Source organism: Oncorhynchus mykiss, chromosome 11, assembly GCF_013265735.2.
Source record: "Oncorhynchus mykiss isolate Arlee chromosome 11, USDA_OmykA_1.1, whole genome shotgun sequence".
NCBI classification, from domain to species: domain Eukaryota; kingdom Metazoa; phylum Chordata; class Actinopteri; order Salmoniformes; family Salmonidae; genus Oncorhynchus; species Oncorhynchus mykiss.
In genome coordinates this window covers 53,387,308-53,400,099 of record NC_048575.1, presented here as the reverse complement: position 1 = coordinate 53,400,099, position 12,792 = coordinate 53,387,308, and the positions used below count along the sequence as shown (strand labels likewise).

The following is a 12,792-nucleotide window of genomic DNA, read 5'->3' as shown; positions in this document are numbered from 1 at the left end:
AAACATGCCGTACTTTAGAACAAACATGTATTTTTTATCCTTAGAAGTCCTTCCTCTTCCTTATTAAACAGGAGCATCATCATTATCAGGAACCTGCTTCCTGGTTGCTGTTGGATGACTTTCCTCTTAGCTCGTCCATTGGAAAACACCTGGTTTGAAGTCTATAAAGATTTGTCAAATTTCTGCCCAGCTAGAGCAGCCCCGGTCAACTTTAAGTGCTGATATTGGGAAGTTGTCACGCCCTGGCCATAGAAAGGCTTTTATTCTCTATTTTGGTTAGGCCAGGGTGTGACTAGGGTGGCATTCTATGTTCATTTTCTATGTTTTGTATTTCTTTGTTGTTTGGCGGTGTGTTTCTCAATCAGAGGCAGCTGTCTATCGTTGTCTCTGATTGAGAACCATACTTAGGTAGCTTTTTCCCACTGGGTTTTTGTGGGAAGTTGTTTTCTGTTTTTGTGTCTGCACCAGACAGAACTGTTTCGGTTATTCCTTTTGAAATTTTTGTATTTAGTGTTCAGTGAATAAAAGTATGGACACGTACCACGCTGCACCTTGGTCCTCTCCTTCCAACAGCCGTTACAGAAGTGGAAACATCTAGGAGCAACAACAGCTCAGCCACGAAATGGTAGGCCACACAAGCTCACAGAATGGGACCGCCAAGTGCTGAAGTACAAAGTGTGTAAAACTCGTCTGTCCTCGGTAGCAACACAGCACAATAATTGTTTGTCGGGAGTTTCATAAAATGGGTTTCCATGGCCGAGCAGCCGCACAGAAGACCAAGCTCACCATGCACAATGCCAAGCATCGGCTGGAGTGGTGTAAAGCTTGCCGATATTGGACTCTAGAGTAGTGGAAAAGCGTTCTCTGGAGTGATGACTCATGCTTCACCATCTGGCAGTCCGACAGACAAATCTGGGTTTGGTGGATGCCGGGAGAACGCTACCTGCCCCAATGCATAGTGCCAACTGTAAAGTTTGGCGGAGGAGGAATAATGGTCTGGAGCTGTTTTTCATGATTCGGGCTAGGCCCCTTAGTTCCAGTGAAGGGAAATCTTAAAGCTATCAAATAAATGACATTCTAGACAATTCTGTGCTTCCAACTTTGTGGCAACAGTTTGAGAAAGGTCCTTTCCTCTTTCAGCATGACGATGCCCTCATGCACAAAGCAAGGCCCATACTGAAATGGTTTGTAGAGATCGGTGTGGAATAACTTGACTGGCCTGCACAAAGCATTGACCTCAACCCCATCGAACACCAATGGAACACCAACTGCGAGCCAGGCCTTATCACCCAAAATCAATGCCTGACCTCACTAATGCTCTTGTGGCTGAATGGAAGCAAGTCCCCACAGCAATGTTCCAACATCTAGTGTAAAGCCTTCCCAGAAGACTGGAGGTTATAGCAGCAAAGGGGGGACCAACAATTTTGGAATGAGATGTTCAACGAGCAGGTATCCACATGCTTTTAGGCATGTAGTGTACAGGTTGGAACCGGTTCAGGGAACAAAACCAGAAAATAACAAATGTTTTCAAGGAATAGAAACAGAACCAGGAGCGAAAGTGATACATACTGTTCCGGAACAGAACCGCTATTGAGAACCAGTTAATAACGTTACATTCAAGTCATTGTTTTGTAGTCCCACTCAAACGTATGCTGTTGCACCATGGCATTTGGGAAATAAAACACGGCACAACCAGCATTACAAAATATCAAATTTGTTTTATAAAAAAAATTGCACATGCACACCCACACAATATTTTGTAACCCCCAATATAGGCTATTTCTTTTCATAAAGCTAGCACACAATTGCAGACTTTTAAAACATGGTTTTGAAGACACCATGGGGAAAGCTTTGCACAGTTTGATTATAAATTTTTATGTACAAAAAAGGCAGTCTGAAAATCAAGTATAAACATTTAAAAACAATTTACAAATGGACAAAGTACAAAAAGAGCAAGTCACTCAAACAATATGTATAGAAGCAATGACGGACAACTTATTATGGAAAAGATGTACATCTATTAACTGTAGATTGAAATGCCTATTTGGCTGAGAATTGTACAGAACGTTATACAGAATGCTTTTGATACATTCTTTTTTGGCAGTCTCAGTTCAAATCTCATGTAAGTAGTAGTTCAAAAACAAAACAGTGATGTAAATTGAATGGAAAGATGAAATGATGAACAAAATAGTGTAAGAGGTTCTTAACAGATGGAAAAAGGTTTCATTTCACATACAAACTGGACCAGAAAACGGCTGGACATCTGCATACTCATCATGGATAGTTTTGATAAATATAATACATTGGCTTTCAATTAATCATACATTCACTACTATATGTGCTAGTTGGGGGCTGACACAAATACAATACTTCTGGGCAAACAGAAAGAGCTCAGTTTCATCAATGAAATGGAGTTGGCTTCTGTGAACATGGAGTCAAATTAGTTGGAATTCTAGGGGTCATTATGGAGGTAGACTTGTCTTGTTGAAATCACAATTTCTATGTAACAGAAATAACTTAATATGACTTACATCCAATGAAGGTTATTCTATCAAACCTTGTGTCTGGGATAAGTCAAACATAACATTATCCTACTGCATAATGCAAGTTTGTAGTGTACTCTACAAAAATGTTTTGTTTTAAACAAAATGGTAACCAACTGCACATTAATTCACACCATGCTTTGTTGTTGCACAGGAAGAATGCTGATTTAAACTTATCCTGGAAACAGTTTTGATTGAACCGGCCTTCAATTGCATTTCCTTCTTGTCCATTGTCTTGTACACAAACCTATGTCAAAATGGGATTGTGAATGCAGAATGAACACATTGCAAGTACTGTATATAACACGAAGAACAAAATAAAAGTGCCTTGAATTTTTTGTGCCAAAATAGTGACAATGTACAGACAAAAAAAAACATTAAATACACCTTTACATTTTCACCACACTTCTTTCTTTTTTTTCTCTTTATGTCATTTTAATGTGGACAGAACATGAAGAGTGTAAAGTTGGGCCTTCTGAAGTTTCAAACAAGCTAATAATGCTCAGCTCCTCCAGAAAACATGACACTCTTACAAGTAATAAAATGCACATCACGAGCTTTGATAAACATCTTTTGCAAAAATATTTCATGTTTAGAAGGATGTATTGCAATGACATGAATGCATACAAGACATAAAAAAATCTCCACTGACTGGACACAAACAATTGTGCATTTATAAGGCAAATACATGGAGGTTGGTTTCAACTAGGCATTTCATGACCATTCAACTACTTAAAAAATAAAGAAACTGAATCTTGAAACCCTTTCCTATCTAATGTGCTTGTCCAGAGGTCTTTTGGTGTGTTTGAAGAACTAATACTTGCTGTTAGGAATTGATACTTGCTTATCTGACTTCGGTCTTTCTGGAGATGTAGCATATTTTACCAGTGCACAGATCTTGACTTCAGGTGCTAGGTCGTGACTAGTCAAATGTGTACCTGGGCTTGAGTTGAACTGAGAACCAATCTGACAATTAGGTTTGTATGGAATATTCTGTATGGAGGTAAAGAAAACGAGGACATGCTTTTTACTACTAAAATTAATTTAGTACATTTTGCTCAGTGTAGATTCTGTCATCAAATGCACCGACATAGCATGCACATGTGCCTTGCTAACATGTTCTGATAGAAAAGGCCATCAGTTAGCATGTGCTTCAAATGTTGGGTGGGAATGATCATTCTGGATGTGCTTTCAGGTAAAACATGCAAACCTCCCATACAGTTCCCATACAAGGACCTCAGCTGCCTGGCCATAAAACTGCTCTTTTCCTTGCCTCATTTGGGTACTACAACATGAAGTGTATGGTTAGGAAGGGCCACCAGTAGTAGTCTCATCAAGTATGATGTTGACTGGCCATTCTGAGCTCTATCGTTTGATCTCAGCCCCAAAGAGACTGGTTTAAACACCTCCTATTCTGGGGGACATTGTAGTCTTCAGTCAAACACACACCTACGTACTATTGGCCATTTCAAGATGGAGAATATTTTATCCCATCGCATTGCAGTCCTGTGCTTCAGATAGCAAAATATACATGACCAGAGAGGTTGGCTTATGACATTAAATGTCAAATGAGGTCCCTGGACCTTATTCAAAATACACACTGCAATTAAAAAATAAATGGTTTCTAGTAGACAACAACAGATGTGTAAGAGTACAGCATCTGACTGGTTATTATATGGCATCAAAATCTTCAACCAGTGGATTTTTTCGTCTCACAGGACTGAACTTACAGTAATGGAAGTGTTTGAGATTTAGGGCTCTATTCAATCCGCATCGAGGAAATTCAGCTTTTCAGCGTGATTGAAATATAAAGGCAATGTACCCGTGGAGTGGAGTGGAGTGGAGTGCAGTGGAGTGGAGTGGAGACTGCATTCATGGTAAACACTGCTCAATTGGAAATGACCTTTACATTTCTATCACGGAATCGGTACCGCTTCAGCACTACAGATTGAATAGAGCCCTCTATGATGTGGTTGGTAATATACTTCAAGTATATGAAGGGGTTATTTTACAGCGCCAAGTCTTTTCAATAGTTTCTTCCCTTTGGAGAGCAGTCCCTTTTTCTTTTTGGAGGACAAGTCGCGGGGGCCCCTGATGGGACTGCCAGGCCCCACGGTAGCAGGGCCAGTGCCGGGGATGTGTTGGTGCACTTTGGGGTAGGCAGCTCTTCTGGGCGGACTCGATTTTTCCAACGGAACCTAATGGAAGACCCGTAAGGGACAGTTCAGGGGGGTTAAAAAGCCAGCCCTCTTGCACCCCAGTCACTACTCCCTTCCACTCAGTCCATTCTGTCTCAGCAGGGCCACCATACCTTTGGCTTCATCAGTCTATCTCCCTTATAGTGCAGCCCAGTTCAACTTGTCAATGCTCGGATGTCGTATTGCAATATTGTATTAACATTATGGGACAACATATGACAGCAGATTTTTTTTTTAAAATATAAAGGGCATTCATATACAATTAGGTTACAGTAAACATCTAATATCTACATATTCCTTAATTGTAATCATGAGCTAAAAGGCTTCTTTTCAATTGCACTTAGGAAAGATGTAACCTTAAGATTCCATTAACATGAAACTGTAGTCTCTATCCTTAAGATCCCATTAACATGAGACTGTAGTCTCTAGCACAGTAGTATATGGCTGTAGTATATAACTACATATTAGACGTTAAAAATATGGTTAGAAAATCTAATTGATGCCACTTTCTATGAGAAAAACATGTTAATAGCTCTTTTTGCCATTTTGCATCATTCCTTATGTGAAAGAAAAAGTGCACCCCACCAACAACTTAACAAGGGCATTGTGGAGCGGACCACTATCTCAGGCATCTATGGGTAAAGAAATGCCAATTATATTTTTATCTGATTGATTGGATTGCCTGTCTGGCAGACATTTGATTACCATTGACTTGTTTCGAGCAGTTTGATTAGATTAAGTGTGGCAGGGTGCACTGCTTCAAGGAGAGAGGAGGTTCTATCAGAATGTTAGCTATAGAGTCTGATTGAATGTTACCACTAGTACTACGGGGAGGCAACCTAGACGTGCAACAATGGCCTTTTAGCTTACCATGATTTACAGCAGGAGGCTTATCTTGAGAGACTGACATTGTAATGTACAACACCCAGAGAAACAACTGAAGATACCATGCTTCTTGTCTAATGCATTGGCTAGGGTGGTCGTCCTTAACTTGCTCAGTAGCTCAGTTGGTAGAGCATGGCATTGCAACACCAGGATAGTGAGTTTGATTCCCGGACCACACATACGTAAAATGTATGCACGCGTGACTAAGTTGCTTTGGATCAAAGAGTCTGCTAAATGGCATATATTATTTATAAGTTAACACAATAACCTGAACGCTTCTACAACAAACTCACATCAAATATTAGCACGGACATTGCTGATAACTGCTTTACTGAGGGAAAATGTACTTACTACGAGTGTGATATGTGGTTGTCTCAGCTAGCTATCTTAAGATGAATGCACTAATTGTAATTTGCTCTGGATAAGAGCATCTGCTAAATTACTCAAATGTAAACAAAAACGGTAAAATATGTAAACTGGGATCAAATGTGTCATCCTGGTGTGTTCCACAGTATTCTATCACTAATGTTCTGGTTAATTTAAAAAAATAGAAATATTTACATCCTTTCAAAATGAATGAACTGAAACATAAACTGGCATAATAAAGGTCATAAAAAGTGTGTGTGTGTGTGTGTGTGTGTGTTGCATACCGGAAACTAAGGGGAACCCATGTCATCTGCATTAGACGAGGGGAGCGTAACCTTGGTATCCTCAGTTGCTCACTTACGTGATGGAAACAGAGCCTCTAAGGTGTGAAATGAACACTCTTCTTCTGTTTTGCCAAGCGGGTGAGGAAAAGAAAAATGCAGTGATGGCATTTCAATAGTCTGCACTATGAGAATGACAAACTAGAACACCAGCCAAGAAACTTCAGATTAAACCTGCTGTTATTCAAACATTAACTTGCAATTATTTGTTAAACAAAGAATTATAGTCACATTATTTTACAGCTAGTATTATGATTACTTTAGAAATTATACTCTCAAAGAGCAACGTAACCTTCTTGATATCTTGCATGCTATTTTACAAGTAAGGAATATACAAAAACAAGGCTTCGGAAGCAAATACAAAAGTCATACTGTACTAGACTTATTGTTCACTATAAAAAGGTTCAAGGGGAATTCATGCATCATAAAGAGAAAACATACGGTGCTACAGTCTAGATGTTTCATCCTCCAGTACATCAAAACTATTTCCTCTATTAGAGCCTATTTTACATTAAACACAGGTAACACCCATAAAGCATGTATTGCAATGCTAAATGTGCATGTGCAAAAACATTTAAAAGTTACAATTTTATTTTATTGTTTCTGTTTATTCTCTTTGAGAACGCTATATGAACATGTCCACATTTTAAAATCCTTCACAGCAGTCAACATTAAAAAATAACAACGTTTACAGCATAATGCTCCGAAGTCTGACTTCCCATCATACGTTCAGGAATGAAACACTCACAAGCACAGACGGAGAACTAAAGGAGTAAGGAGGTTAAGGGAACGGAAAGGAGCGAATGGATGACAGAGGGCTAGTACTGCGAGAGAGCATGTACCCTTTTGGTCTTTATCCGCGCTGCAGCGTCCTGCGGGTATCGAGAATCTCCACATGGAGTGTCAGTGAGAAAAACCTCAACATCATCAGGCACTTCTTCTAGAAAGTTAGAGGGAACAAGACCTTTGTGTCCATTGAGCTCGCCCTGAGGGATCACAAACACACGGGGTGACTCGCAGAGAATGTACATCGGATTCCACAATATAGTGGACTAGACAAAAGGGATACAAAATGATAATTTGTAATTGTTTATCCTACGACGACTATTACTACCACTGTCATTTCCACTGGTGTTTATTTGCACAAAGCTGGTTGAAGACAATGTGCTCCTTAAATATCATTATGTGTAAGTCACATCTCACATACTTACATAATGAAACCCATCTTCATCAATTTCACCAAAAACTGTTATGACGTCACCAGCGCAGAATGTCAGTTCAGCCTGTCAAAACAGTGAGATGTTCGAGTTAAGTTTGAGCTGCTTTCTCTACAACAAAGCAGCTTGAATCTGTTGAAGATTATCTCTACAACCCAACCACATTGGATATTGTTAGGGTTGAATTTGTGTGAAATGCTGTACTTCCTATTCCAATCACTGAGAAGCATTGCAAATCTAGAAGTGTCAATGAAGTCTTGGCAGACTGTTGCAACTATCAAATGCATCAAGTGTTGGATGGTTGAAAACAGGATTGCAACACAGACAATAGGCATACCACTCTACTATCTACTATCCACTCCTACAGGTCTCTCCAAAACACACAAACCAAACATAGGAGACTGCTCAACACACAGACCAACCCGAGGAAGGATGCCAGTGCAGGCTATGAGTGAGGGGCTGTGTTCATGAGAGGGGTATAACTGTAGCCTAATCCACCATGTGAAGACCACCTCTTCTGAACACTCCACCAACAGTTACAGAGAAAACACAGAGCGGACGCTCCTCTCACTCACCTCATTCAGCCCGTCTCTCCCGTACTGTGTGGCCGTGCCAATAGAAAGGCGAGAGTGAGTGACACCAGGGGGAAGGGCCATAAGTACAACAGGAAAAGGTTAAGCTACTAATAAATGGGGACTAAATTAATGGTACAGACTGGGAGTAAATCTAGGGAGTAAGTATGGCTGGTGTATTTGTGCAATGTTGGCAAGGCAAGCAGGTAAGTCGTTAGTAACAGGGTAGAACTACCTCTACACCTGACTCCATAACAGCAGGAATAGTCTTCAACAAGGATGGTCCCCCAAAAGCATCATACACACAGTACAGCATACAGTTGAATTATTCTGATGAGCTGTGAGACGTCTAATATAGGAAAAACTGAGGTGTGTATATAGGAAACACTGTGACCTGGACACAGGTCTATAAAGAATCAACTGTCTATTTCTGTTTATAACATGTTATACAATCAAGGGCAGGGACAGAGGTATTGAGTCACATGCATCCTGATGGTATCTGGTCTGTAAATGGGGGTGGAGCCGTGGAGAAGAGGATATAAAGCTAGAGGTCTAGCAGTGCTGTACCTCCACATCCACGTTGGGGGAGCTCTCCCTGGGGTCGTAGTCATACAGGGCCACCATTCTACGTGTGGACGAGGGGTGCTGACGCCCACTCCGCCTGTTCCTCTCTGGACAATCAATAAGAATGATAAGTAACACACTAGAAATACTCACCTTACTACTGAGTTGTAAATTCCCACACTAAAATGACAGAATGTAATGCCTTATGATTAGGCATGAATGACTGTCTATTACCATGGCAAAGGCTGAATGAATGATTCCGTTTCAATGATACATGGTACATGATGGTGAAAGCCATAATGAACACTCCCACCCCTTTACTGGAGACGAGCATGTTGGAGACTGACAGAAAATACCCATAATTCCCTACTCAAACACTCATAAGAAAAGTGAAGAAAGGGTGGAAGAAGAAAAGCGTGAAGATGAAGGAATAGTGCATCTAAAGAGAACACAGACCTCGCTTGGATTTTCGGGACCTGCGGTTTATTGAGCGGCCATCTTTGAAGCGGTCGCAGTTCACTTCACAGGAAAGCAGAGAGAGAAAAAAAGAACGAGGGAAACGATTGTAGAGACAGAGAAATTAGAGTACCATCAGCAAAAGACATAAGTGTAGAAGAAGAAAGTTAGAGAAAGAAGAGAAAGGGAAGAGACAATCAACTGCAAAGTAGAGAGCGAAAGAGTGGCAGAGAAAAAAAAACAGAAAGTGGGAGTCCAGGTGCTGCACTACCTAATTTCTCTACAGGAGTGTTGAGTGGGAGGAAGCCCTGTTTGAGTAGCTGGTCCATCATCTCATCATCCTCAGTCTGGATCTCTGACACCATGTTACAGGGGATCAGACCTGGACGGTCACGGATCTCTGCCCTGTAAAAACCATCCGTGTCCTTATCCCCAAACACCTGACCAGCACAGAGAACAATGTTAGCAGGGGGGAGAGAAAGAGACTGCCACCACCATTACTGTTTTAATAGCAAATTCAAAGTTTAGATGCAGAATTATATCAAATTCTGGGCCTGTCCATTTCAGAGAAATGTAATGACCATAATGCTGTAAGTCAGGGATCATCAACTTAGATTCAGCCATTTCTCTTCAGCAGATGGTTGGGGGGTCGGAACATAATCATTTGTAGACTGTTTGAATTGTAGACAAATTGAATGTAAGAAGCCCAAACAGATATATTTGACTAAAATATAATAATTTCAAACCTTGCTTGCTTTTTATAAGATCACATATTATGCATGGGAATATGTGGGAACAGATTTCCTAAATTAGAATCACTTGGAGCTGATTCCCTGGTGTTTTTACAGTCTTCTATGTAAAAAAATATATATTTTAAAAATATTATAAATTATATTTGGGGGCCAAATAAAACCACACGAATTTGGCCCGTGGGCCGCCAGTTGGTGAACCCTGCTGTAAGTCATCACTAGGCCCTGTTGCTGTTAGTCTGAGTGAAATAGATAGGACTAAAGCACTGTGTGGATCAGGGAAACACCTTGATGATCTGCCCCTCTTTGAAGGGCAGCTCCTCGTCAGCAGCATCAGGGTTGGGGGACATGGACAGGGGGTCGTAGTCAAACAGGGCCACAAATATACGTGCCAGGTCCTCTGACTCTTCGTAGTATTCTGGCGACCGGCGCCCGCGGCCCTGCCCGCCGTACCCATCTGAAACATAGGAGAGGGCACTGCTGCTACTGCCAGCCCTGCTACTGCCAGCCCAGGACAGGCTGGGGAGCAGAGTAGAGTGGAGGGTAGGGGGACGAGAAGATGTCACTTTGTCAGAGCTGATAGACAGGGGAGAGGGCCATGAAATGTATGTGTGAAAAACAGCTTTAAAGGGGTTTGAAGAATGGTAATTCTACACTAATGTGTCCATTGCGAAGTTTATCATCCTCTCAAGGAGCACCTGGCTCAAGTTTTTTTTTATAAGACCCTAATTACAGAGCTAAATCTACAACTTTGAATTAAATGAGAATATGTTAGCAAGATACTTATTTTACAAAGTCTATGCTGTCTATAATTGACAGATAGCACAGATTGGCAGTTTTTTCCACACATCTCTGAATGCTGGTATGACAGACACCAAAACAACAAACAGAGTACCTTTATAACACTCGCAGGTACAGTTAGACAGAGGTCAAGTAGGAGAGACGCCAGCACATGTCATGCCAAGCTATGGGATGCAGAGGTAACTAGATGACAATGCACAAGAATGGAGGGAAACAGACTGACTGTTCATTGCTGTTTTACCGTCTCACAGAGCTCAACAGATGCATGCGTTCCACTCTTCAAAATGAGGAAGTATACTTCATTATCAATACAAGAGGGGTAAAACCATGCTCACATTAGAAATAAAGTATTAAGGTAGAGGGCAAATTAACATTCCCAGAAGAAATTAGAACATCAAATGCCATAGCAGAAACCTGACTCATCAGGAGCATATCAGGGACAGTGAGGGGGAATGAATCCCCCTGATATTCATTCACTCATGGATTTCCTGGAACAAACGAACCAAATCCTTCAATAGCACAATTCTGTGAACATTTCTGTTCAATGATGTTTTAATGATACAATACTAATGTTTGGTTTAGATGACAGCAGGTTCAATGGAGTGATACCAACAAGACACCAGTCCACTTACACATCCAATGGTTTTCCTTCTCACTGGACTGTAAACAATCAGTCATGCAACATCACAGAGTCAACAGGGGGAGGCTATAGGCCCTGGGAGGAGGGCCAGAGAGGAGCAGAGGGAGGGTGTAAAGAAGGAAGGAGGGGGTCTCAAAGGGAGGCTGCAGGCAGACATACAGGAAGGGGAGGGGACACTCATTCTTCAGCTACAGAAAAAGTGTTCATCTGGTCTTCCCTGTCAGCCTAGTGTAAAATTCACACTCAAGCTTTAGACTACCATTCACCTCTAATATCAATTAGGGTTCTTAACACTGTCTTTTCTGTCACTTGCAAGGTTTATTCATTTTGTTCGAGAGAGAAGCTGGGCCACATACCATTATGATGCCATATCCTGTGCCGAGCTACACTGCCGTGATAGTAAGCATTCTCCTTGCCAGGTGAGAAGTTCCCCTCACTCCCCTCACTGTTACTCTCCATCATGGTGATCTCTACAGACAATACCAATCAGATCACAGTGTTACTGTTAGGGACCCCCCCCCCCCACACTGCTCTGGCCCACGGCTTGGCTGGACATGCTGCTGGGGGAGGGGGGGGGGGGGTCAGGTGGTGGGATAAGGAAACAGGTTGTACTCTGGAGTTCTTCAACGTAAAACAGCAATGCTTTGCACTGTGTGAGATAGAGGGAAGGATTAAAGCGGGCGAGCCCTCTAGGATCACAGTATATAGAGGCTATAGACCGACAACCACACATCTCTTCATTTTTTCTGTTAGAAGCACCAAGTAAACGGTAGCAGCCCCTCCCCCGACCTGCTTATGCCAAGTCAGAAACACCATAAAGAGGTATGAAGATGGACTGAACTCCAGGTGTAGGGGAACACCACTACAGAGAACTACATGGTTGTTTAAGGTCATATGTCTATGGGAGAGATGTTCAGCTCAGCTCACATGAGTAAAGCAACACATGGGGAAAATAAATATACAACAACAGTCCCTGCAGAGGAGGACAGGGCATCTCGTCATGTGGTGACCGCACTAACCAATGGAAGGAACCATCATGGGCCGTCGCTGTGGGGGGTTGCCGCCGTGGACCGGCCTCCTCCCTGAATGGTCCAGCCGGTCGCCATGGGAGCATCCATGGGAGGGGGAGTTCCCTATAATCTTTAGAGGGAGAGAAAATACAGCTTAGGTTCAAATAAACTGCCTTCCTCACAGAACGAACCAGCCATTCAAAAGGATCGCAAAACTATAAGAGCAAATGACGTCACTTCCATTTGTCCTTAAGGAGGCAAAATAAGAGTAATAAATAAACCCATAAAATAAAGAGAACAAACAAATAAATAAACCATCAACAGAACCAAAGTAAATCAACCCCAGACACCACAACAGGATCAGATGTTTAGCTAAAGACCATTTGTTTTTTTTTGTTCTGCTCATGTCTGCTCCTTGATGAGAAGAGGGAGTGAGTGAGTAGAGGAAAG

General features: G+C 41.7%; 1 protein-coding gene across 7 annotated transcripts in view; it reads right to left on the bottom strand.

Moving 5' to 3' along the window:
* Positions 1-1,698: 1,698 nt before the first annotated feature.
* Positions 1,699-12,792, bottom strand: part of LOC110535061 (RIMS-binding protein 2) — a 117,326-nt gene continuing 106,232 nt past the window's right edge. For 4 of the 7 annotated variants that reach the window (XM_036935785.1, XM_036935780.1, XM_036935786.1 and 1 more), the window contains 10 exons: positions 12,352-12,472; positions 11,689-11,802; positions 10,179-10,348; positions 9,414-9,582; positions 9,143-9,205; positions 8,690-8,793; positions 8,126-8,149; positions 7,545-7,616; positions 7,176-7,319; positions 1,699-4,741 (listed from right to left, as the gene is read on the bottom strand). In XM_036935785.1, the coding sequence (XP_036791680.1) occupies positions 4,547-4,741; positions 7,176-7,319; positions 7,545-7,616; positions 8,126-8,149; positions 8,690-8,793; positions 9,143-9,205; positions 9,414-9,582; positions 10,179-10,348; positions 11,689-11,802; positions 12,352-12,472 (1,176 nt within the window). In that variant the 3' untranslated portion in view covers positions 1,699-4,546. The remainder of the gene's footprint in view (positions 4,742-7,175; positions 7,320-7,544; positions 7,617-8,125; positions 8,150-8,689; positions 8,794-9,142; positions 9,206-9,413; positions 9,583-10,178; positions 10,349-11,688; positions 11,803-12,351; positions 12,473-12,792) is intronic. The other 3 variants (XM_036935781.1, XM_036935783.1, XM_036935787.1) reach the window with 3 other exon arrangements.